The following is a 27,078-nucleotide window of genomic DNA, read 5'->3' as shown; positions in this document are numbered from 1 at the left end:
ATACTTAGCCCTTGTATTGAGTTTTACATCTATAGATCTCAAAGTGCTTAGAGGTAAAGTTTGATTCTTAAAATGCCACAAACTGTTAATTTGGAGATCAAAGAGAGAGACAGATGTAGCTTCAAAATCATGTAAAGAGGAAATCTTTTTGCATTCTGAAACTGATTAATCTACACCACTCCTAGGATTCCATACACAGGTACATGTGCACCTGCATCGCAAGGGAGAGATGTTTGTAAATCTCATAACAAACGTACATAACACAGAGGCTACACCAATCTGTGTATGGATGCAGGGGTACATCTGCACAGAACAGCTGACAGAGCTGAGGCCCAGATTATTCTTCCTTTAACTTGGACATGGACATGTCCAACGCTGAATCTGTTAGGTCCTTTCATGTGGAAGGGGTCTCTGATCAGTGCTCTAAGCAAACTTTTTTGTGCGTTAATTCTGTCCTTTTCCTCCACAGAGGGAAAAAAACAACATGTTATGTTGTTAATTTGGAGTCAAAGGAGTATTCTTTGGCTTAAAGAAATAAATACATTTCCTGATTTAGTCAGAGTTGCCTATGATCAGAGAAAAATGTTCATTACAAAACAATTTCAAGAGGGGGTGGGTGGACATTATCAGGAGCAGTATGGCAAAATAGGAATTCTTTTTTTAAAGGCTTTGATGATAATCAGCACATTTTATTGGCTCGCAAAGTGAATTGGAAAAAAAATGAAGGCAAGGGCTGGAGATTGTATACACTCAGCTGAAGAATTTCTGGCAACAGTTCACCAAATATCTAATTATGAGATCTATATTTGTTCTCATTTACAACATGCTTTTAAATCTGAAATGAACCAAACTGTATCACAGAATCTCTATGGATAGTAATTCAATGCTCAAATAATAAAAATATAGCAGTAGAGATATATTACTGACCACCTGACCGGGATGGTGATAATGACTGTGAGATGCTCAGGGAGATTGGAGGCTATTAAACTAAAAAACTCAATAATAATGGGGGATTTCAACTATCACCATATTGACTGGGTACATGTCACCTCAGGACAGGATGCAGAGATAGTGTTTCTTGACATCTTAAATGACTGCTTCTTGGAGTACTAGTCCTGGAACCCACAAGAGGAGAGGCAATTCTTGATTTAGTCCTAAATGGAGCACAGGATCAGGTCCAAGAGGTGAATATAGCTGGACCCCTTGATAATAGTGACCATAATATAATTAAATGTAACATCCCTGTGGCGGGGAAAACACCACAGTGGCCCAACACTGTAGCATTTAATTTCAGAAAGGGGAACTACACAAAAATGAGGAGGTTAGTTAAACAGAAATTAAAAGGTACAGTACCTAAAGTGAAATCCCTGAAAGCTGCATGGAAATTTTTTAAAGACACCATAACAAGGCTTTTAAAGACACCATAATAAGGCTCAACTTAAATGTATACCCAAATTTAAAAAACATAGTAAGAGAACCAAAAAAGAGCCACCGTGGCTAAACAACAAAGTAAAAGAAGCAGTGGGAGGCAAAAAGGCACCCTTTAAAAAGTGGAAGTTAAATCCTAGTGAGGAAAATAGAAAGGAGCTTAAACTCTGGCAAATGAAGTGTAAAAATAAAAGTAGGAAAGCCAAAAGAGAATTTGAAGAACAGCTAGCTAAAGACTCAAAAAGTAATAGCAATTTTTTTTTTTAAGTATATAAGAAGCAGGAAGCTGCTAAACAACCAGTGGGCCCACTGGACAATCGAGGTGCTAAAGGAGCACTCAAGGATGATAAGGCCATTGTGGAGAAACTAAATGAATTCTTTGCATCAGTCTTCACGGTTGAGGATGTGAGGGAGATTCCCAAACCTCCATTCTTTTTAGGTGACAAATCTGAGGAACTGTCCCAGATTGAGGTGTCATTAGAGGAGGTTTTGGAACAAACTGATAAACTCAACAGTAATAAGTCACCAAGGCCAGATGGTATTCACCCAAGAGTTCTGAAGGAACTCAAATGTGAAATCGCAGGACTACTAACTGTAGTCTGTAACCTATCATTTAAATCAGCTTCTGTACCAAATGACTGGAGGATAGCTAATGTGATGCCAATTTTTAAAAAGGGCTCCAGAGGTGACCCCGGCAATTATAGGCCAGTAAACCTGACTCTAGTACCAGGCAAATTGGTTGAAACAAATAGTAAAGAACAAAATTGTCAGACACCTAAATTAACATTATTTGTTGGAGAATAGTCAAAATGGTTTTTGTAAAGGGAAATTATGCCTCACCAATCTATTAGAATTCTTCGAGGGGGTCAACAAGCATGTGGACAAGGGGGAATCCAGTGGATATAGTGTATTTAGATTTTCAGAAAGACTTTGACAAGGTCCCTCACCAAGGCTCTTAAGCAAAGTAAACAGTCATGGAATAAGAGGGAAGGTTCTCACATGGATTGGTAACTGGTTAAATGATAGGGTAGGAATAAATGGTCGGTTTTCAGAATGGAGAGAGGTAAATAGTGGTGTCTCCCAGGAGTCTGTACTGGGCCCAGTCCTATTTAACATATTCATAAATGATCTGGAAAAAGGGGTAAACAGTGACGTGTCAAAATTTGCAGATGATACAAAGCTACTCAAGACAGTTAAGTCCTAGGCAGACTGCGAAGAGCTACAAAAGGATCTCTCAAAACTGGGTGACTGGGCAACAAAATGGCAGATGAAATCAATGTTGATAAATGCAAAGTAATGCACATCGGAAAACATGATCCCAACTATTCATGTAAAATAATGGGGTCTAAATTAGCTGTTACCACTCAAGAAAAATCTTGGAGTCATTGTGGCTAGTTCTCTGAAAACATCCACTCAATGTGCAGCGGCAGTCAAAAAAGCAAACAGAATGTTGGGAATCATTAAGAAAGGGATAGATAAAAAGACAGAAAATATCATATTGCCTCTATATAAATCCGTGGTACGCCCACATCTTGAATACTGGTGCAGATGCAGTTGCTCCATCTCAAAAAAGATATACTGGACTTGGAAAAGGTTCAGAAAAGGACAACAAAAAATGATTAGGGGTATGGAACAGCTGCCGTATGAGGAGAGATAAATAAGCCTGGGACTCTTCAGCTTGGAAAAGAGACAACTAAGGGGGGATATGATAGAGATCTATAAAATTATGGCTGGTGTGGAGAAAGTAAATAAGGAAGTGTTTACTCCTTCTCATAACACAAGAACTAGGGGTACAAAATGAAATTAATAGGCAGCAGGTTTAAAACAAACAAAGGAAGTATTTTTTCACACAACGCACAGTCAACCTGTGGAACTCCTTGCCAGAGGATGTTGCGAAGTCCAAGACTATAACAGGGTTCAAAAAAGAACTAGATAAATTCATGGAGGATAGGTCCATCAATGGCTATTAGCCAGGATAGGCAGGGATGGTGTCCCTAGCCTCTGTTTGCCAGTAGCTGGGAAATGGGTGATAGGGGATGGATCACTTGATGAATACCTGTTCTGTTCATTCCCTCTGGGGCACCTGGCATTGGCCACTGTCAGAAGACAGGATACTGAGCTAGATGGACCTTTGGTCTGACCCAGTATGGCTGGTCTTATGCTTATTTGGTATTTCATCTTTCTTTTTCAATGTGGGATCAGTTTCAAAGGTTGTACCTGTAAATGATGATGTGCCTGTTCTTGATGTCTTTTAGGTTTTTAAACCTGCTGGATATGTTGTTTTATATTGCTCCAATGGGGTATGGAAGAGATTTCCAGAAATTCACAACTTCTGTTTCCTTTTCTTTTCCATACACAGCTGACTAAATTGCTTTGTTATTGGCAGACTGTATGGGGACAGATTTACCTCTGAACTCTACAGCTGCATTTCTATTATTCACTGTACTTCCTTTTCCTGGTCTGTTAACGTCTTTTCTTATAAAAAGCTTATTTTTTTATACAGTGCTTTTCATCACTTGCTCTATCTATTGATATACAAACTATACACAGCAATTACTTAAACACTGCAAGGTGAAATGAAACCACTGTACCCCCACAGCACACGGAAGTTTAGGAGAGGAAACGAAACATACTATACCCAGCTGCAGGAATGGGCAGAATGTAACCACTCAGGCTGGAATTTGAGCAGGACACCATTCTCCCCAACCTCCACTCAATGCATCAGATAGCTGGGAAAGAGCCCTTACCTTGCAAGGATTTCAGCTGACTGCTGTGATGAGGGAGATCCAGCTGGGATTGACAATGCTTCGGTGCTGCCTTTCACTGCCTTTAGAGCTAAAACAACATCATTCCCCAAAGGCCCATTGGAAACCAGCCCACTCTGAATTAGGGAGAACGAAACAGGAAACTGGGGTCAAAAGCACTGCTGTGAGGGGACAAGTACATTTGTCAGTAGTGCCTAACTGGTTGGAAGTCACAATGTCAGAGGAAACGAACATGCTCCTAGAGTTTGGGAGGGTGGGGGGGAAGGAAGGGGTGTCAACCAAATGGAAATCATTAAAGAAACTTTATAGAAAATAACTCAAATAGAAGACTGTGAAAATGAAATTTATCTTCTTAAATAGAAATAATCCCACATATGAGCATTACTAGTCATGGCCAGGAGGAGTTTCAAATGTGTTATTGATGTTGTTGCCCTATGTTTGTTAGATTCATTTCACTCAGACTGGACAATGAAACTGTGCAAGTCAGTTTTGTTTTGTTTCTTGTCAGTTTCATTGCCTGGATCCCAACAGCACAATACTGTTGTATATGGCTTTTGAACAGCAAAGAGGAATGATTACATCTAAAAACCCATTGGCACAGATTTAAAAAAAAAAATCCCATAAAAATAGCTACCTAAATAAAATTTAACACAAAACTAAACTATTTTTGAGAACATCCCATTAAATCTTCATTCTGAATTATAAATAAAAAGAATGACTGAATAACTCACTGGCACGATCCACCTGGGTGTAATTGTGGGCTGGGAAGACACCTGCCAAAGGAAAATAAACATGCTGGAAAAGTTTCAATGAAATGCAAAATGCTTTAGAAACATTATTTCCTCAAAACAATTTGACGCAAAAGTTAATTTATTGCTAGCAGCACTATCACATTATTTATTTCTTGTCAGCCTGCACCATTGCTAAGGGCCCATCCAGCACTATGGCTTTCAATCAAGTTGCTTGTAGCAGTGACTGACTTTAAACATGATTTGTGTCTGCACATCACATGGCTAATTGATTAGTACAATGGTCAGCTGACTAGGTTTCAGCACATAGCTGCCTTCCAGTAACCAGTTTTTTGGGAGTTTTTTTGCAGTGTGTCTCGGACCCCTTTTCTGCAACTGGTTTGGCAGGTCTTCCTCCTCCTCCCCAGCTCTCTGTGCAGTAAAGGCACTCCAGAGCACACTGTCATGGGTGCTGCTTTGGGTGCATGCCTTCCAAGTACTCCCTATCCCTGCTGAGGTGCTTGGGGCAGCTGTCCAGATTTTTCCAGAATGCACCGATAAGCAGTGCGGTATTCATGGGGAGGGCAGAAAACTGCTCCAAACTAAACTATGATACTTGTAACCAATTCAGGTGACCTCACTTCTGGTCCAGAGCTGTAATGTGGCGAGCACCCATATAGTGCCCCGACAGATCAGAGTGTTAACCTAAGGCACACATGGATTATCAGACCAGCAACCATGCTACTACTACAATCAGACACAAATCCAATGGACAGATACCAAATGACATATCTAGAAATAGATTACATTTTCCTTTAGAAATAGTCAATAGTTAAATCAAATCTGTATGCATGAAGGAGGCTCCCATTAAGCAACTGGTTTTGAAACATAGTTACCCGAGGAATGGTTTCTGTAAAGTCAATTAGATTCTCCGTCAGTGATGTTAACAAAACATCAAGGTCATCTGGACTGCTCTGTAAAATAAATCAGTTATTAATTAAATCCCCATTAGTCACCAGATGGAGTATTTTAGTGGTTTCTTGATTCCTGAGCGCCCTCGTCAATTTACTGTTCCATTGCCAGGCCTGATTTTTGTTAATCTTTTAAACAAAAACGAGTATTATCAGATGTTTACTAACAAGCCCTTCTGTTCTCATCTCCTCAGCATAGGCTTTGTGCTAGAAGATTTTACACCTACATTGCTGTGTAGGTGTAAAATCATCCATTGCACTTGTGCATGTGGATGATACAATTGTTTAAGTGGAGTCTCTGGATTGAAGATCTAAACTTGGGAAAAGTGGATATAGCCGTGCACTGGAATCAGCAGCATAAAATCGGTTAGAGGTGCAGCAGCTAAGAAGCCTTCTCTTTTGGGGATCCAGAATCATACACAGAACCCCTTAGCCTAGTGAAATATCACAGGAGTTCCATGTTACTATCATTTAATTGTCTGGAGATGGACACAGAGATGCTGACCATGTCACATGCACATAAAACATCTACTATTTGTGCTCACTGGTGCACCCATGGAGAACACACTATCTTTGAATCTGAATAAAAATCTAAGCAACACAATAAAAACTTCAGGATCAAACCCTGCCCTTGCTATTGACTTCAGTGGGAACTACACCTGTGCAGTCAAGTGGCAGAATTTCACTCTTAGAATCTGTTCCCTGAGACACCAAAACTGTGGGATAAAGCAGATTCATCCACACGCGAGTTTAGAAAATACTGTGCTCCAGGTTGCCATCCTGGAGTATTATGGAAACCAGAGTGTTGGACAGACAACACAAAAGGACATAACCCAGAGTGGGGTTTAAAATGGGGTCATATGGTATTTGTTATTACAGCAGAAGTCACGATTTGGTAAATGTGTGGCTACAACAAATATGCTGCTGTATTGTGCACAGAGCCGTTCCTCTTGTATTAAACTGATAGTGTCAGTGTCTCAGTGTGAAATGAAGAGCCTTGCACACAGACAAACAGGTGGTGTATACCTTTAAAACTGCAGTCTCCTCTGCTGGAGCCAGAATAGCTGGAATCTGTGATTCTTCAGGGCCAGAGACAGCACTATCCTCTTCTAATGCATTACTAAAAGAAGAAAACATTCTCACCACACTGCAGAGGCCATGTGAAATAACCAGCGCTGCTTTTATGACAGTTTAGCCTAGAAACACAATAACAAATCAATATAGGGCAAGGAGGAGATTCATGCTTATGAAGAGGAAAGATGCGGATGTGATTGCCAAGTACCTGTAGCCATCTCGGCACCTGCCACTGCACTGTACTGCAGACATCCCAGGCAGTGAACAATGTCAACATCTTCATCCCAGAGGGGATTTTTTACAGCGCTTGTCTCAAACTTGTGTAGTTACTCACCTTGTGCAGTAATGATAGTTCTTCAAGGTGTCCCCTCCCCATGGTGCTCCGCTGTAGGTGTGCTTGCGTTCCTGTGCTGCTGATCGGAGAATTTTGGTAGCAGTGTCCTGTCCCCACCTTGTGCTCCACACAACGCTAACCGGTGTTAATGCAGGTAAACCCTCCTCAGTTCCTTCTCTACCACAGAGTTTATGATGAGAACTCCAAAGTAGAGGAAAGGAGGGTGGGTTGTGGAGCACCCATAGGGGGACACACCTCAAAGAACCATTGGTACTGCACCAGGGGAGTAACTTCCTCTTCTTCTTCAAGTATGTCCCTATGAGTGCTCCACTGTCGGTGACTCCTGAGCAGCATCCCCTATAAGTGACTCAGAGTCGAGTCTGTTATGGATGATAGTACTGGGGTGCCCAATCTGGCAACTGCAGCGGAGTCCCCCAGGGTGGCATAGTGTTCTGCAAAGGTATGTGCAGATGCCCAGGTAACTGCTCTGCAGATTTCTGATATAGAGATACCCTTGAAGAATGCAACAGGTGAGGAATTCTATGTTGCAGAGTGCATAAGGATTATGGATGGAGGCGCTAAATTGCAAATCCGATAACAGAGTTTGATACAGTTTGAGACCCATTTGGAGAGTCTTTGAGCTGAAATCGCTGTGCTCTGAGACCTATCCCCAATGGAGAGGAAGAGCGTAGGAAATTTTCTAAAAACCTTTGTCCTGTCCAAATAGAAGGCCAAGGCTCTCCCTTAGATGTAGAGGGTTGCAATGAGGATTCTCGACGTGTGAAGTCTTGGCACGGGTCTGAGGCTGGTTGGAGGGCCGCTTCCATTAGAAGAAGCTTAAGTCTCAGTTCTCTATCTTTTCTGGATCTGGGTTTCAACTGCTGGCATAAACCATGCTTCTGGGGAATGTGGTTTTCTCCCAGGCGGTGGACACACTAAGAATGTCCATCAGTCAGTTGGATAGATTCTTTGCAGCTGAGACACTTCTTGAAATGTGATGAACCGGGCATATGTCCAGGGGGGTCGAACAAAAACAAAATTTTAAGATTAAAATAAATAAATAAAAGACCAAAAGAACGTAAAGGAAACTAAGTAGTATCTAAAGTAGGGAAACGATTAGCAAGTCTGTAGAAGTTAACAATCTGTTAATGGACAGCTAGAGCGCTGCCTCTAGCCAGGGGCAGTTGAGAAAGAACGGAGGAGGGTTCGCCCATGCAACGCTGGTTAGCCTTGTGGCAGAGCACAAGGGTGGGGAACAACACATGTGTGGACCGAATGGATGCTGCTACCAAAATTCTCCAATCAGCCGCGCAGGGACGCAAGCACACCTACAGTGGAGCACCAATAAGGGCACTACTTGAAGAAGAACTGGAGTTTCATGGCTGCCTCCTTCTCACCTGTGTCCTCTGCATCTTTAGGGGCAAAACTGGAGAATGCCAGGTATTTCAGATTTCTCAGAGAGAGCATGGCAATCTCAGAAAGATCCAGAAGATTCCCCCTTCTGCTTTGTAATGCATGTATGCCCACACTCAGACCAAGTCTATATGCAGAAATTGTATAATTTTAACTAAAGACATAACATTAAACCCATTTAGTTAAACTGGTTCAGCTGTGTGTGTAGACACTCTTACATTGGTTTAGCCAGAGCTTACACTGGTTTAGTTTGCACATATACTTGAAACCAAGGTAAAAGTGCCCATATACAAAGTGGCATCAGTTTAACGTCACATCTTTAATTTAACCTGTGCAATTTCTGTATGTATACAAGCCCTCTGGATTCTCCAGTGTTGTTTTAATATATTTATTAATTACAGTAGAACCTCAGAGTTATGAACACCAGAGTTAGGAACTGACTGGTCAACCACACACCTCATTTGGAACTGGAAGTAAGAAATCAGACAGCAGCAGAGACAAAGGGGGAAAAAGCAAATACAGCACATTACTGTGTTAAACATAAACTACAAAAAAATAGAGGGAATGTTTAAATAAAGATTTGACAAGGCAAGGTAACTGCTTCTGTGTTTGTTTCATTTAAATTAAGATGGTTAAAAGCAGTATTTTTCATCAGCACAGTAAAGTTTCAAAGCTGTATTAAGTCAATGTTCAGTTGTAAACTTTTGAAAGAACCACCAAAACGTTTTGTTCAGAGTTATGAACAACTGAACTCTGAGGTTGTACTGATCTGGAAATGGCGGTAGGCTGTGAGGTAGAAAAATCTGCAGATGGCTAACCTAGATAACTGTGTCAAGTCTAGAGAAGACTGTCAGAAACTTCAGAATCTAAACTAGGTGAATGGGCAACATTGATGGCAAATGAAGCCGATGTTGATAAATGCGAACTAATTCACATTAAAAGGGAAAAAATTATCTACTTTTACTCCTTACAGGGTTCTAAATTAACTGTATCAACTCAGGAAAGAGACTTGGATATCACTCTGGACAACTCAATGAAGACCTCAGCCTATGATGAGAAAAAGCAAACGAGGTCAGGATGCACAACTAGTACCATGGAGAATAAGGAAAATATTATAATACAATTATGTAAATCAATTCCATCTCAAATTATATGGTCTTATCTAGATTACAGTGTGAAGTACTGGTCACCCCATCTCACAAAGGGTACTGCGGAATTAGAGGGTTCACAGAAGCAGCCACGAGAATGATCAAGGACACGGATAGACACTCTTATGAGGGAGATTGAAAAGACAGATTGTTTACCTTACAAAGGAGACAAATAAAAGGGGATGTGCTAAAACAAGGAATGGTCTAGAAGACAGATCAGAAACTTCAGTTCTCACTATTTCACAACACAAAAGAACAACAGGAGTTAATGAAACTGAAAGATGACAAATTCCAAAATGATAAAAGGAAATACTTTTTCGCACCAAATGTAATGACTGTGGGATTCGATGCCATTGAGGTAAAGAATTTAGTAAGGTTTAAAGAGGGATTGGACATTTATGTGAATAACAAGAATTTTCAGAGCTGTTACAGTTAATGCTAACAAAAAATTTGGAACAGATATAAACCATGTGCCTTCAGGGTTTCAGCCAGTCTCAAACTAAGGGATCAGGATGAGACCTTCATGGGGGGATATTAGCCTATGTCTACCGACTGTAGGGTTCTTCCACCTTCCTCTGAAAAATCTGCGACTGGCCACTAACAGAGACAGGATATTGGGCTAGACTGATCACGGGTCTGATCCAGTCTAGCAATTAATGTGTTCCTACTTAACAGGAGTTATTCGTACAAAGAGAGAATGCAGACAAATTGATTTAAGTATAGGAACAAAGAAAGACGACAAATCATCCTTGTCCCCTATGGAAATCTTATGATTATCTGCTCTCTCAGATTACATGACTTTCTCTTTCTGATATGGGGTGCTGCTGACCCCAGTTCAGACTGCTGCCAAAACGCTCATCAGCTCTTCATGTTTATATGTGATACGGCTGGAAAAACCCCTTAGAAATGAAGGCACTACAAGCAGTAAATCACAAAAAATCCTCACTTCTACCTGTTAATAGATTAAGCAAATGAGGAACCACATGGATATACATTTCCCACCATAAACACGTGTAATTATAGTATGTAGTCTATGCACAAGGGAAGTCTAGCATCAAGGTCAGCAGCTCAAGAAATAATGTTACAAACTACTGAAAATCTTCATTAACACACTGATTTCCATGGAGGTTGTAGAGATGTGACTAGAATGAAGCTGGTGTACTAATGTATCTCAGCATATCAACAGAATCATTTACAAAAAGGACACTAGGGGCCAAATGCTGATCTTAGTTACACCCCTATTTTGAGAGCTGGATACAGATCCATCTAACTGGGGAAGAAACACTTACACACATCACTAAAAGCTAATGCACCTTTTCCATGATTTATACTGCTTACCTTTTTGCATTCCACTCAGCCAGGATAGTTAAACTAGTGACTCTTAGCACAGGTGATGCTCTCTAGGCACTGGAGGACCAATTACTGTCAGAGTTTAACTTAACTCTACCGGAAGAAAAAGGTCATGTGGTTTAGGCATCGGACTGGGAATTTGTGTTCTGTTCCCACTCATTTACAGACATCCTGTTGGATCACGAGTAAGACACTCACACTCTCTCTTTGAGCCTAAGTACCTCATCTATAAAATGGGAATAATACTTCCTTGGCCTCACAGGTGGGTTGTGAGGATAAATTAATTTGAATGAATGGCTCACATGCTACTGAGCTGAGTGTCAGAGAAAGGCCTGCAAATAAAACCAGTAATGACCATTTTTAGCCCTTTTCATCCATAGATCTCAAAGTACTTTTCTATGGTGGGTAAGCATTAATCCCCATTTTACACATGGGAACACTGAGGCATGATTCCTTCAAAGCCATTCAGTGAGTCATTGGCAGTGCAGGAATAGAATCCAGGCCTCCTAACTCCAGGGCTGGTGCTCGTTCCTAGTTTGCTTAATTTCACTCTCTTTCCCAATCAGTTCTCAGGCACTGCTGTTGCGTTTAGGTTCATGTGGGGATGTTTACACTAAAAATACCCTGTTCTCACCGCAATCTACAAAACCTCAAACACACTTGTATTTCTATTCTCTTTTGGTATGTTTTTGACTGCACTTCCTTGATCAAATTCCTTTTAGCTATTTATTTGATTTTAAATATTTTAACAGGCAATTACACAGGCTAAAGGATAATATTAAGAACAATTTCTGCACATCCCTGCTGCATCATTCTGCTCTGTTGCCATTTATTTTCATGCACCCTGAAGACCCTAGTGAGTGTGTGATAAAGAAAAGTCAGCAGATGAAGCCAGCCAAGCTTTTCTCCTCCTCCTCCTCTCATTGGTGAGGAAGTGTTGTTTGACTGCTCATCCTGCTAGCTAACAGCTGTTTCTCATCTTTCCCAGGCTAATCTCTGAGCTGTTTACTTATCCCAGTAACATTCCTTCCCAGAGCACTTACGGAAGGAAGGCATTTGAGGCAGGGATTTCTTTCAGCACTTCTCTTGATTCCTGAAATAGTGGGTTGGTTGCCAGCAGGCTGCTCTGTGCTTTCCCTGAGATCAGGATGCCCCTGCAAAAAGGAACAGGTACAACTCCTCATTGCCAGTTCTTTATCCGTCTTCAGGAGAGACATTTTCTTCCTTGCTAAACCAAACTCTTGTCAGTTACTTGACTACGCAAATGTTCTGGGGCCTGCCACATAATTATCTCAGATAACTTGTCCCAAAGTTACTGCTTTAACCTCTACGTACCTAGTTCAAATCCAGCCAACCCTGGCAATGACTTGTGTGAAATGAGCTGTCAGTGCCAGTTTTTTGCACACAGGTGTTCACTTTATATAAACTCCGTTGTAACTGATCCCGTTGCTGGCACTCTGAGCAGTGTGGCTAACTCTAGTGGGGCAATGTGGCACAGTATGCAGGGTCACTGCGCATACTGTGCTTGTTCTGTGTATCAGGATATGACTTCAGTGTCAAACTGCCCAGGTAGCAACTTTCACCATGCTAAATTACCTAAAAAGAGGTAATGCCATTAATGGGTTAAGGAAGAAAAAGATGGAAAGCTCAGATTGAGTATCTGAATTATCTTGTACATAACAAAAAACACTTGGCAAGTACAGTGCATAGTGATGTTTTTCTTTGAAGTGTTTACACATATTAAAGAATTAAACCTTATAAGACGCTAAATTAACAGCTGTGGAAACTTAAATTGTCCTCTTTTCACAGGTGGACTTAAATCACTTGCTCTAAACCACTGGTAAGAATATCAGGAGTATGCCTCCAGCACTCCAGACTCCCAGTCCTGTGCTCAGGTCACGTGAGCACACTGCTTCTTTCCTCCAGCCCTATGCAGTACCTGGCAGCGGCATCGTGAATATTGGCTTTCTTGTTGTCCAACATGCTATCCTCTCTTGTGATCTAAAAGGAAATGAACACGAAAATAAGTTTCCAAAATTTAATTCCATCTTTGTCTCACTTTAGAGACTCATGGAAGTCTGGAGTTTCCCTTCCCAAGGGGAGAGTGCGCAATGTGTCTGCTATTCAAACAAAGCACAGTCAATTATTTTTCTCTCATGAAAACCTCAGTGCTATTGTAAAACAATCCAGCCAGGTCCTCCAAGAAACAATTATCACTTCTTAATACATCTGCTAGCAGTGCAAGCACCAAACATATTCAGATCCTTATCTCTGTTGAAAGGAAAAGCTGGAATATGCTGAGAGGGACCCCATTAAGGCCCAAGACTGGCAGAGTGGTCAGTGGATCTCCCTCTGAAGGGCAGAAGGCAGTTCCACTCTGCCACTGTTTGACCCCCTAGTTACACAGAGCCTTCATACCTAAAGACTAGTCCCATACAGCAGCCTCTCCAGGACAGCAGAGTATCAAGAGAGTCAAACTCAAGCAGAGAGTTATGCTTTGAGGCTTCTTGATGGTGTCCCTTCTAGCCAGTCCTAAGGGGAACACCTGAGAATGGCATAATCCTTCTGAGCAAAGTATGTACCTTGTGCACTGCCTCTGCCTGCGCCTTCAGGATGTTGCTCTTTATGTCTGCAGGAAGACGCTCTGATGTTGTTACTGGGCTCTCAATTGCGTTATTAAGACACTTATCTGTCAACTTCACCACCTCATCCTAGAAATGGAAAATGTTCATTAGGGACATCCCCTGCATGACAAAACTTGGGCTGGGCTGAGTCCATAAACATCAACACCCCACGTTAAATAGCAAGGCTTCAGTGGAAAAAATATCAGAAAAGGCGAATATTCAAACAGAGAAACAATTTCTGACTTTGTTTTGAAACTTGATTGTAAAACAGTAGTTAAAGGGTTAACTAGCAAGGGTCTGATCCTACACAGCACAGGGGTTGAGTGTTGCAGTTAAAGCCAGGCAAGATGCAGTATGCAAGAGGTGGACAGCATGGGACTCCGATCCCGCAAGAATGAGCATACTGCTGCAAGGCCACAGTTACACCTCCTAACTGCAGTGAGACTTCGGGGGAGCACTGAGTGAAGTTCTTCGTTACCATGTTGAGAAACATGTTTCAGCCCATGTCTCCTTAGTCATTTGTTAGCCCCACTCAGCTCTTCTCCGCCTTGCACAGGTGAATAAGGGAGTAGGTGCACAATGGGGGTCTTAGACTCACCCACTGCTCAGTGCAGATGATTGTGCCTAGTGCTTAACCTTACTTGTATTATGTGCAGCGTCCGTTTGCCTTGTGGAGCACAGCCCTTGTGCACAATACTGGACAGTACACAAGGACATGCAGGATCAAGGCCTTGGTGCTTACAAAACGCTCTCAAGAGGAAAGGTGCTAACTATTCTAAATCCTATCGTTAGAAAAATGATGCGTTTTACTAATAGCATCTTGGCACAGATCTGTTTCTACAACCCTGTGCACATAATGCTTTGTACGAATATAAAGGCTTTTGAAAATCAGGAGCTAAGAATTTACATGAGCAATGCACAACTTTCCACAGTATGTCAATCTGGTGAGTGGAACCATATGGAATTACTCACCTAGCAACCGGACGGGATTTTTAATACAGTTTTAAATCCTATTAATGTAAACAATAAGGTACCTACCATCTTAAATCAATTTATCCTAAGTAGGCAGCTGAACATTTGCTCTCAAATGCAGCTTCAAGAGATTTTTTTCCTTAGACTCCAGTAGTATATTAGACTAACGTGCCAGACATATAATGCTATCACAATACTTTTCCCACTAAATTACTTCAGAAGTAAAGTACTAGACAGACACACACTGAGATCAGTCAAAATCTGCAATATCTATTCTACAATAGTTTGGGGGTTTTTGGTTATATGTACTATTTTTCTTAATTGCAAAGTGTTAAGTTTTCCATCTGCTAACTGCTATTTGATTAGTGACAGATGCTAATCAACTGAGTGGAAACTAAACCTTATGACCCTTCTCTTCAGGGTGCGACTCAGCAGGGGAAGTTCCAGAGCCCTACGTTCCTCACCATATATTTAGTCACTTGATAAGCAAGACTGATTCTTCTTTAGGCAGATCTTCTCCCCCTACAGTGCTCAACATATTGCCACAATACTGCAGGCCTTAAACACTGGAGAAATCCCACTGAAGCCAGAGGAGCTGTTGGCGTGCATAGAAAGAGCATTATTTAGCCCATAGGCTTGTAAGCGGAAACCTACACATGCTCATCACCAAAGACAACAAGAGAAGGGTAACCCCTTCACTGCTGACTGACATCCCCCCCATCACTCTTAACCTTGTCAATTAACTGGCATTGCAAACGAAGATTTTCAGTGAGAGCTGCTGGATGTTCAGTTCTTTTGAGAATCAGACCACTTATTTAGATGTCCAAGTATGGATTTATAAGCCTAACTTTAGGCACACAGATTTAAAAATATTGGCCTAACTCAGCAATACCCAAAGGCAAAAGTTGGGCCAACCTTAAAGGGCTACTGTCAATGTAAAATAGGTTGTTTTTAATTGTTTCCAATAATTATGTCCAAAAGAAATTTTAGGGGGGGGAAGGAAGAAAGACACACATTCACACTAAATATATGAAATGCTATTAAAAATATTTAGTGGATGGTTTATAACTTTATGGAATAGTTTAACAAAAACAAGCTTTCTATTGTACCAAGTTATTAACCCTCCCCATTAATTCTCCCCATATCCTTGAGATCTATCCTTTCCTTCTCAGTTTTTCCATCTCGCTATATCTTCCCTACTGCCCACTCTTGCTGAGTGCTACGTGGAGGGCCAAGGGGAAAAAAGTTAGAATGTTCAGATATTTGCAGCATCTTTACATAATTTTCCAGCCCTAGTTAGAGTGTTTTGTGGATACAATGGTCAATATTTGACAGGAGAAGCAAGTAAAATAATCACACATATGGTCGTCGTACTGACTCCTTCACTGCTTTGACTTCAACAGAATAAAGTCTCTAATAAATGTCATTCCAACCTTATTCCTGTGGAATATCCTTACAAATTAATCCAACCACACTGGGTTTCAGAGTTAACATCCCACTCAAAAGAACAGGAGACATTTCTGATCTCTTTGAGCTAACAATTAAGGGCCAAATTTTCTAAAGTGCATAGCATCCACAAATGGGGCCAGATGTTCTGACATGCTCAGCACCCAGCTGCTCCTATTGTTTTTCGTGGGAGCTGCTTCATGTTGAGCACTCATAAGGCTTAAATCAGAGTTGAGCTCTTTTCAAAATCTGGCCCCAAGTATGTCGGCAGACTCACTACATCTTCTCTGCACTGGTTCACATTTAAAGGGTTATTTGCTGCAACCAGATTGTTTTATAAATGAAAACTTTACATTCTGCAGAAAACATTGGAATTACAAAAAATCTAGAGACTCTCAATCGGTATTATAGTATGGAATTTCTACAATTCATTTTTCCAGTGGTGCTACAGTAACTGATCATTAAACCTAAAAATATATACATATATTATTTACTTTTCACTATTCTGTGGTTTATTTTTGTTGCAGTTTCCTCAGTATGGACAATGAATCTAGCCTAATCACTTTCACTCTTCTTTATCACCAGTTTCACTCTCTGATTCTCATGCAGTTGCACGTGTTTAGGTTCCCAACATTGTTGGGGAAATATTTAAATAAAAATTTATTGTTGATTTTCTTTGAATGCCACAAAAACATTTCTATTCAGATTAACATACATCTCCCTGCACCAGTTTTATTCTGTGTTTAACGAAAGGGCAGAGTAGAGAAATCAGAAATGGCGGGGGATAAAAGTATTTGGCACATGACACTTAATTTGGGTAACAGGGTAGCAGCCGTGTTAGTCTGTATCCTCAAAAAGAACAGGAGTACTTGTGGCACCTTAGAGACTAACAAATTTATTAGAGCATAAGCTTTCGTGGGCTACAACCCACTTCTTCGGATGCATACAGAGTCTATAGCCCACGAAAGCTTATGCTCTAATAAATTTGTTAGTCTCTAAGGTGCCACAAGTACTCCTGTTCTTTTTAATTTGGGTAGTTGGCAAAGATACCTAACTCTGCAGGTTTGTGAATATCCCAGGTCCATGGCAGTTCTCATTGTTCCTGCCTACTGGAATAAGCTTAGACTGTTTGTTCATTAGTAGGTATCTGTTCTATAAAGCATATCTATAATACATCAAATTACATCCGAAGACTATACAAACACTTCAGTGTAATGACAGAGGGGGTGATCTTCAAAGACACAAACGAGAATTAGGAAACTAAATCCTATTGACTCTGAATGAGAGCTTGGCACTTACTTGCTTTTGGTACCTTTGAAAAAATCTCCCGAGTCTGGAACATCCACACTGTCAAGTAACTTTCCCACTTTTCTTTATGATAGTTTAAAGAGCACAAGACTAAGAAACCCCCAAAAACCACCTCGGGAGTAAAAACATTATTCAGGAACTAGGGTTACGTTTCATTGTTCTTTTAATTCTAGAAGCTGATGAAAGTGTATTTAAGAACTAATTGCTCTCCTTTGTTAGGCTGCTGAGATTTGGCCAATGTGCTAGTCAAAAGCTTGGGAATGACAAAGTTACATGCTTCCATTCAAACAAAGTTTGGCAGCGAGCAGCTATGAAAATCCAGCAACTGGCTTGGAAGAATAAAGCCATTCATTCCACATTTGCAAATTCTTATTCCAGATAGTTTCTGCCCTTTCTAAGGAGACTGATAGATAGGTAGATATTTCCTTACCAAAGAACCAATCAAGAGTGGATGTAAATCTGGAATTATCTAGAGATGATTCTGAGAGACAAGCTCTGATCTTTAGAGAAAAACATTCACGTTTTTCAGCTAACAGAGCTGATGAACAATTCACTGGCATTTGGTGAAGTTCTTTTGCTCACTAGTACAAGACACTGCTTTCACAAGCAGAGAACTACTGACCCATTCTGCTGGCAATACAATTTGTCATGCTTCTTACAATCTCTTGCCTTGTACATTCCAGCATGCTACAACAAAACTGAAGATATTTTATATATTATTACAAAGAGAAAAAGACACAGCATGCTGAAATTAGCAAGCAAAAACAGAGAAAGAGAAATAGCTGGGATAATAAAATCAAAAATAAAGTTAACTTCAAGATTTTAGTTTAATTATTTCTCTTTATAGTAATACACTGTGGCAATTTATACTATTGCTCTTCGGTCACCATTTTGGGGATCATTTCATGAGAAACATTTGATCTATGAGCTGTGACCCTCTAAATGACCTTGCAATTTCTGTCCAGCTCAAAATTGACCTCCTCAAACAATCTCTAGCTCTTTTTGTTTTTAACCATCATTCTCAAATTACCACTTGCTTAGAGTCAGCCTAGCTTGAAAAGCTTTAGCCAAACAACTTTCTCCTTTTCTACCAGAGGAAACATACTGATTCAAATAGAGTTTACACCCTACATTTTCACAATAATCAGTTTTAGAATGTCATCCGCAGGTCCTTACTGATAGGTGTCTTTGCTTACAAAACTAAGTAGTCATATTATAATTCATCCTTAATTATCTAGACCTGAGGCATGCAAAACTCTGTTATCTAAACAGCAATATGTTGCCCAATAGCTATTAAACTGAAAATTATTTTGATTATCCAGAACTTCCATTATCCAAAGTTATTCAGTGTCCTGTGTGACATATGCATAATCAGGGCTGTACGATACAGGCATCTGTTTGTTAGACTAGCTCATTATACAAGTCTCAGTGTGTTTAGTTTACCGTAGCCACAATTTAACACTATGAACAGAGGGTTTCATTCTATTCTCTCTTGATTTAATCTACAGAATTGTTTCCCTCTTTGTTTAAAGCCAACAGGGAGATGAACAAGTCAAGATATTCTGAAATAAATGGTGTTCATTTGCCTTTGTTTACATTCGGCATAACAAGACCCACAGCTACCCACTAATCTTCTTAGAGATTCGGTAATCTTTGTAATGCAGTCGTGAAACAGAAAGGTACACAAGGCATCCCAGTTGTCAGCCCTTAAAGGAGACATGAACACCACACCCAGTAGCTACGAGCATATAGAAGCAACAGCCTTTTCTTAAAACAAGGAAGAAACATAGGAATGGGCTCAGCCTACAGATGTACTTCTCCAAATCTTTAACAGATCTTGAGCCAACTTAACTGAAAGAGAAAACCCCATTGACTTCAATGGGAGGTAGAGCAAACCCTTAGCCCTCCTGGGCTAATTCTGTGGTGTGGTGTGTGTTCTTTTGCCTTCTCTTCCTATTCAAAATACAGTGGGTATCCTGGGTGGTAACATGGGGGGAGAGGACTGAGTTGCTTTTAATCAGATTGCTTTGTAGCAGCATCTGAAGGGAAAACTAACCCAAATTCTTGGGAAATCCCAACGGGCTTGTGGGACTGTTATGGGCAAAGGATGTCATCAGACATGTCACCTTTTATTCTATGTGATCTGTCTGTTTATAAATACTTTTTATTAGGCTAATGCTTTATAGACCATGGCCCCATGCCCTGCCCCACATAGCACCTTTTCTTATATTTGCCCTGAGGGCATTACTGACATTAATGAATTCAGATGCAGAACTCTCCTGTAAGGAAAATAAGCACAGTGAAACCTTCTCTAAATATTCATTCAAAGGACTGATATAGGTTATTTAACAGAAGTGGTCTCCCATCAAAGATCAAGTTATTATCCCTATGTAATAATAATAAAAATATTTTGCAGATGGTGAACATGAGGTGCAGGGGGTGAAATCCTGACCCTACTGAAATCAATGAGAGTTTTTTTTTAGAGAGTTGAAGTAACTCTTGTTACTTCATAGTGTATGCTTTGTTGTATATTGGATTGGAAACAATAAAACAGACTAAAAGGTAAAAAAAACTCCTCTCTTCTCCTCCCTCAACTCTGTCCTTGTATGAAATTGAGTAGTGTACTAGATTGTGCACAATTTGCATACATGGTTAGGTGTCTAGGCACCTTTGATAACCCCACTAGGCACTTACCTACATGTTTAGGCATTTACAAAACCTTTGTAAATCTGGTCTTTAGCTAATTTCCAGCAGAAAATTATTCACTTATCATGCAAAACAGTCTATAAAACAAAGTATATGCATTTGATTTTCTTGTGTCTCCAACATCATTGATAGACATTTTCAAACAGCCTGCAAGTGGGACACATTAACCAAAAAGCAAAAGGGGTCTCAAAATCATCACAACCTGCTCAGCAACTTTCAGGAATGCAACCCGAGTACCTGTTTATTGATATTGATGTTTATGTTGGAGTGGGGCGCTGGCATCGGGCTGGGTGTTGTCTCCAGATGTTTCAGTTTCAACGTGTCTTCGAATGCTGAAAAAGATGGCAGAGACAACCCTGTTAGTGCAGCTATGGGGTTATCTGGCATTTCACCTTAACCTTCCTGACCGCGAATTATCAGAAGATCAAGCTGTCTGGGGCAGTATGAAATAAAGCTGCGTGTTTACACTTGAACAATTTAACTTCCATGGATTGGGCTGTATGCGCTGAATCCAAAAGAGGGAGTCTTGTACTAGTACAAAGTTCAACGCAAGTGTGGGAAGGTAAGTGAATCTGTCTCTCAGGAATTATTTGCAAGTACAAAAGTAGCTCCTCAGAAGAGAGTGCATTTATGGGTTCTCTCACATATTCTGTAAAGAACCATTATACTGTCTCTTGGTTCTGTACTCATACATACTTGATTTGAGAAATAAATTGCTCCCAGCTGAAACCACTGACTGTCAAGCTCAGCAGATCCAGGTTCAAACTCCCTGCTCAGCCACAGACTTCCTGTGAAACCTTGGACAAGCCATTTAATCTGTTTGTGCCTCAGTTCCCTATCTGTAAAACTGGCATAACAGCACTTCTTTACATCACAGGGGTTTTGTGATGATAAATACACTGAAAATGTGAGGCACTGAGACACTAAGGTAACAGGAGCTATTTAAGTATCTAAGGAAGATAGATACACCAATAAGAATACCATGTTTCTAGTTGTGACAGCTTGGATCACGTACTATCAGGATTATAAGCCCTGATGCAATCAGCACACAATATGGTTGGAAATGCAGGCTGTGGTAAACATACCAGTAGTATTTGTGCTGTTTCTGAATCCTGAAATGTATTTTTTACTGGAATCATCAATATAGTTATACAGCATGTTCTATCTACCAAGACCTTTCGCCTGTACTGTCAGGGATACTTAATTTTCTTTTCTGAACGATGGTACAACGTTGCTGTGTGCTATTAAAACAGCTCCTATATTATATTCAGGAGGTGGCTGTATTTCAGTGCTGAGCAAAGTGATCCCTATATATGTAGTTTGTCATATCTGTACAGTCTTTTGGGATTTTGGAGGAAAAGTACTCAGTCATCACAATAATTCCATTACTCTCTCTATATGGGATGATAACAGCAATAATTCAGGAAGTTTCCTTACCAGCAGGTTCTGTTTTTTCAGCAGCTGTCTCCTTTGTGCCCGGAGGAACAAAGCTAAGATCTGCCTCCTCTGGAACTCCTGCTGTCAAACTAGCAGCAGGCTCATCAATGCAAGTCTCCAGCAACTCCTTGCTGTCTAGTAAATCAACAATCAGATGCATGCTGCAAAAGTAGGAAGATGGACAGAGATAGGTAGAATCATTTCAGAAAGGTGACAACACAAGGCAAGGTTTTAAAATATGCAACCTCAGGTAAAAAAAGCAGGTCACTTTCCTTTGCCTGTTGTTTTTAAGCACCCATGCACATTCTTTAAAAATTGTTTCAGATAAATTTACACTGGGTTTCAAGGGAATTTAAAATCTACAAGGTAGATACCTTGAAGAACGAGCTTCAAAACTCAGGACAGGTCCATATATTATCTTCACTTCTTCCGCTATATGAAAAATCAGTTCATAGTAGAGGAAAAATTCTCTGTGAAGTGTGATCATCAGCACAGCATGACCAGACTGGAAGCAAAAAAGTGTCTACAAACAATCTCACTGAAGTCTTTTATATGGAGTTTGCATGCAAACATAGCAAATGGGAATGGCTGCGCTGTGCGACACCTTTACTTCTTATAATACTCAAACAGCTAATCCAAATCCTTCCCAGCTATGGGGAAGTTGGAACCCGAATCAAGATCTGGATCCAAGCTTTGAAAAGCAGATCTATCCATTGTTGTAAAAGTGGACAAGCAGCTATGTAAATTTAGCTTTGGTCAAATCCTTGAGTACTTTTTAATCAAAATTTAAAACGAAGATAGAATGTATCCCTTTGCAAAAAAAAAAAAACTTTCCCCCTTCTTAATATTATTTATAAAGAGTTATAGAGATGCATGGCACTTTACAGAACAAAGATGGGTTCCCCTCCCCAGAAGAGCTCAGAATCTAAGTTAAGGCCAGAACACAGGGAGAGGATGAGGAAAGGGTAAGACAAGGGCAAAGACAGTAAGACTACTCTCTATGTCCAAGGATCTAAAGGCGCTTTGATTGGACTCACACCACCCCTGTGAGGTAGATATTATTTATTCTTATTTTGCAGATGGGTATGGAGATTAGAGCCTGATTTTCAAAGACGGGCATGTACAATTGTGTGTTCCTAATCTGTGTGTGGAAGCACCACATCTGCTCAAGGAAATCAAATCTGCACTCACATGGCCAGTTAGATGCATAGTGGTTGCCATAAAAGAGTAAATATTTGCCAGCAGATACCACACCTTGGGATCCGAGGTACCACAGATTGCCCTATGCTTTGAATTGGAAATAATGGTGGCATCTCAAATGCCAGATGTAACATCTGGTCATTGTCTTCATCTTTGATTCCCATCCGTCAACTCAAAATTGATGATGGGTCCAAATGAAGTCTATCCATCAATCACTTTCTATCTTGTGCCAGTTTCAGTTTCATTAATCTTTAAACCTTTTTGTTCTATGCCATTCTTCAATTACATTCAAAGCATCCTTGGTCTTCCTCTATTTCTAGTTCCTTGCACTCTGGTATGTATCACCATGTATGATATTATCTCTGGGTCCATTCTTGACACACTTCCAAACAATTGCAGTAATCTTTCTTGAATCTTCGGTAAGTGTTATTTCTTGCCCTAGCCATTTCCCATCTCATTTTTTATTTTCTGCAGTCTTGAAACTCAAAGTGTCCCCTGAGCCAGTTCATTTCTGCTGTCAAAAATCTTTCATTCATTGCCTTTCCTCATATTCCAGCATTCCAACTCATACATCAGTACTGGCATGACAGTTGTCGCATATACACTAATTTTTGTTTTTCTCAAAATGTCTTTATTCTTCCAGGGCTTTCTGAATTTTCCAAATGGAATAGCAGCTACTCTGACTCCTCCTCTTATGTCATCTTCACCATTTTCATTCTTTGATACTAGTCCTCCAAAGTACACGTGTTTTTCCATTTGTTCTTGTCTTGTCTCAGAGTTTGATCTTTACCTCTCTCGTCTTCCAAATGCCATGTTTTTTGTCTTCTCCGTGCTGATCTTCAATCTAAATTTTCTACTTTCCTGGTGTGACGGGTTGAATCACAGAAACCCCCTTGGGAGCTGCCACCCAATGTACCAAGACTACCCCTGTTCCTGTTTTCCCTGCCAGCTCAGGACTCCAGCACCCTGTCTTGCTGAGCCAGACACTCCCATCTGCTCCAACACAGACCCAGGGTCTGAATCACTTGCCCCAAAGCTGCAAGTTTACCTGAAAACAGCTCACAGAAGTGTGCTTGTCTTTAGCACTCAGATGCTCAACTCCCAATGGGGCCTAAACCCAAATAAATCCGTTTTACCCTGCATAAAGCTTATGCAGGGCAAACTCATAAATTGTTCGCCCTCTATAACACTGATAGAGAGATATGCACAGTTGTTTGCTCCCCCAGGTATTAATACATACTCTGAGTAAATTACTAAATAAAAAGTGATTTTATTAAATACAGAAAATAGGATTTAAGTGGTTCCACGGAGTAACAGACAGAACAAAGTAAGTCACCAAGCAAAATAAAATAAAATGCGCAAATCTATGTCTAATCAAGCTAAATACAGATAATCTCACCCTCAGAGATGCTTCAGTAAGTTTTTCTCAGACTGGACACCTTCCAGGCCTGGGCACAATTCTTTCCCCTGGTACAGCTCTTGTTCCAACTCAGGTGATAGCTAGGGGATTCTTCATGATGGCTCCTCTCCCCCTTTGTTCTCTTCCACCCCTTTATATATCTTTTGCATAAGGCGGGAACCCTTTGTCCCTCTGGGTTTCCACCCCCCCCCCCCCCCCCCCGGACTGGAAAAGCACTAGGTTAAAGATGGATTCCAGTTCAGGTGACATGATCACATGTCACTGCAAGACTTCATTGCCCACTTGCCAGCACACACATATACAGGAAGACTAACAGGTAAACACAACCATCTGCAGACAATGGTCCTGATTAATGGGAGTCATCAAGATTCCAAACCATCATTAATGGCCCACACTTTACATAATTACAATAGGCCCTCAGAGTTATATTTTATATTTCTAGTTTTAGATACAAGAGTGGTACATTTCTACAAATAGGATGATCACACTCAGTAGATTATAAGCTTTGTAATGATACCTTACAAGAGACTTTTTGCATGAAGCATATCCCAGTTGTATTATATTAACTTATTATCAAATCTTTATGAAACTATCCCAGTTACATTATATTCACTTTTGCATGAAGCATATCCCAGTTACATTATATTCACTTATTATCCTGTTTTTATAAAACCATATAGACTGCACAACGTCACACCTGGTCTACCTCGTCGTTCTCTGTAAATCCTCCTTGGTCAATATCATCTGTGAATCTCAGATTATGCACGGTCTTACCCCATAACGCGACTCCTCCCATTTCACCTCTTAGGCTGGGTCTACACTACCCGCCTGAATCAGCGGGTAGAAATCGACCTCTCGGGGATAGATTTATTGCGTCCCGTCGGGACGTGACAATCGATCCCCGAATCAACACTCTTACTCCACCAGCGGAGGTGGGAGTAAGCGCTGTCGACGGGAAGCCGCAGAGGTCGATTTTGCCGCCGTCCTCACAGCGGGGTAAGTCGGCTGCGATACGTCGAATTCAGCTACGCTATTCACGTAGCTGAATTTGCGTATCTTAAATCGACTACCCCCTGTAGTGTAGATGTAGCCTTAGTGCTACAACCATTATTGGTTCTAGTACCAAGCCAAACAAATCTGGTAATCGTGTGCATCCTTGTCTCACTCCTACAGTTGTCCTGAACCATTCCATCAGTTTTCTACTCCCACTGTACTCACTGACTTATAGTAGATGTTTTCTATCACCTTAATCAATTTTTCAGGAACACCATTCTGACATTGCACTCCATATGCTTTATAAAAATGTTTTGTAAGTGTGAATATGATGCAACTGGAATATGCTTTATGCAAAAGGTCTCTTATAAGGTATCATTACAAAGCTTATAATCTGAGTGTGTTCATCCTATTTCTATGACTGTATCATTCTCGTATCTGAAACTAGGAATATGAGGTACAACTCTGAGGTCCTATTGTAATTATGCAAAGTGTGGGCCATTAATGGTGATTTAGAATCTTGATGGCTCCCATTGACTAGGACAACTGACAGTAAATGGCTCTGTTTACCTGCAAGCCTCCTCTGTACACGTGCGGGCCAGCCCAGGAAGAATGGAGGGGGTCTCACAGGACATGTGAACATGTCACATGATACTGGAATCCATCTTAAGCCTGGTGCTTTTCCATTTAGAAAGAGGAGTGGGAACCCAGAAAGAGACAAATGATTCCCGCCTTGTGCCAAAGCTATAAAAGGGGGTGGAACAGAACAAAGGGAGCTTCTAGTCATGAGCAAACCCCTAGTTTCCACCTAAGATGTCTGCTGGAACTGACAAGGACTGTACCAGGGGAAAGGATTGGGCCCAGACTAGGAAGGAGTCTAGTCTGTGAAAGAAGCTTATGGGAACATCTCTGAGGGTGAGATATCTGTAATCAGTTTCCTAATGTATTAGGCTTAGACTTGTGTGTTTTGTTTTGCTTGGTGACTTACTTTGTGCTGTCTGTTATTACTTGGAACTCCTTAAATCCTACTTTTTATACTTAATAAAGTCACTTTCGTTTATTGATAAACCCTGAGTAAGTTGATTAATACCTGGGGGAACAAACAGCTGTGCATCTCTATCAATGTTATAGAGGGTGGACAATTTATGAGTATACGCTTTATACAGAGTAAAACGGATTTATTTGGGGTTTGGATCCCATTGGGTGCTGGAGATAGGTGACCTGCCAAGCAGTTTTTGGTTAAAATCTGCAGCTTTGGGGGCATGTTTCAGACCCTGGGGCTGTGTTGCAGCAGGCTAGCGTGTCTGGCTCAACAAGGCAGGGTTCTGGAGTCCCAAACTGGCAGGGGAAACGGGTTCAGAGGTAATCTCAGCACAGCAGGTGACAGTCTCAAGGGGGTCTGTTACCGAACCCGTCACAATCATACATTATCATAGCATTTGGCAGAAAGGATTATAGCAAGTTATCAAAAGCCTGATGGCTTAGTTCTCATATCGTGCGATAAAACACAGGTCAAATTTCTCTTCAAATATTCTTCTGCTTATTTACACTGTTTGTTTATCCAGTTGTTTCTAGGTCTCTTTGCTTTCTATTTTATTTCTATTGAACTCAGCTCTTTCATCCTCCTTTTTATAGTCCTTCAGCTTCCTACGCTTGTTGCGCTTCATCTGTTACCACCTTGATTTTTTTGTTTTGACTTTGTTGCCCAACACAATTTCAGCCACTCTCATAATCCCATTTTTTAAGACTGTTCCACATCTC

The 27,078-nt window shown here is 40.6% G+C and overlaps 1 protein-coding gene across 13 annotated transcripts in view; it reads right to left on the bottom strand.

Annotated features, from left to right (window-relative positions):
- EPB41L5 (erythrocyte membrane protein band 4.1 like 5) overlaps window positions 1-27,078 on the bottom strand; it is a 97,771-nt gene that overhangs the window by 14,131 nt on the left and 56,562 nt on the right. For 7 of the 13 annotated variants that reach the window (XR_010591253.1, XM_065560490.1, XM_065560491.1 and 4 more), the window contains 9 exons: window positions 21,705-21,865; window positions 20,505-20,599; window positions 13,794-13,922; window positions 13,151-13,212; window positions 12,255-12,365; window positions 6,919-7,012; window positions 5,818-5,895; window positions 4,925-4,966; window positions 4,176-4,309 (listed from right to left, as the gene is read on the bottom strand). Coding sequence is in view for 11 of the 13 variants with exons in the window: in XM_065560490.1 (XP_065416562.1) it covers window positions 4,176-4,309; window positions 4,925-4,966; window positions 5,818-5,895; window positions 6,919-7,012; window positions 12,255-12,365; window positions 13,151-13,212; window positions 13,794-13,922; window positions 20,505-20,599; window positions 21,705-21,865 (906 nt within the window). In the remaining 2 variants the exon portion in view is untranslated. Of the gene's footprint in view, window positions 1-4,175; window positions 4,355-4,924; window positions 4,967-5,817; window positions 5,896-6,918; window positions 7,013-12,254; window positions 12,366-13,150; window positions 13,213-13,793; window positions 13,923-20,504; window positions 20,600-21,704; window positions 21,866-27,078 lie in introns of those variants that run through there. The other 6 variants (XR_010591254.1, XM_065560492.1, XM_065560489.1 and 3 more) reach the window with 2 other exon arrangements.

Source organism: Chrysemys picta, chromosome 11 (assembly GCF_011386835.1).
Source record: "Chrysemys picta bellii isolate R12L10 chromosome 11, ASM1138683v2, whole genome shotgun sequence".
Taxonomy (NCBI): Eukaryota; Metazoa; Chordata; order Testudines; family Emydidae; genus Chrysemys; species Chrysemys picta.
The sequence above is the reverse complement of the archived record's forward strand: the minus strand, read 5'-3'. Positions and strand labels throughout refer to the sequence as shown.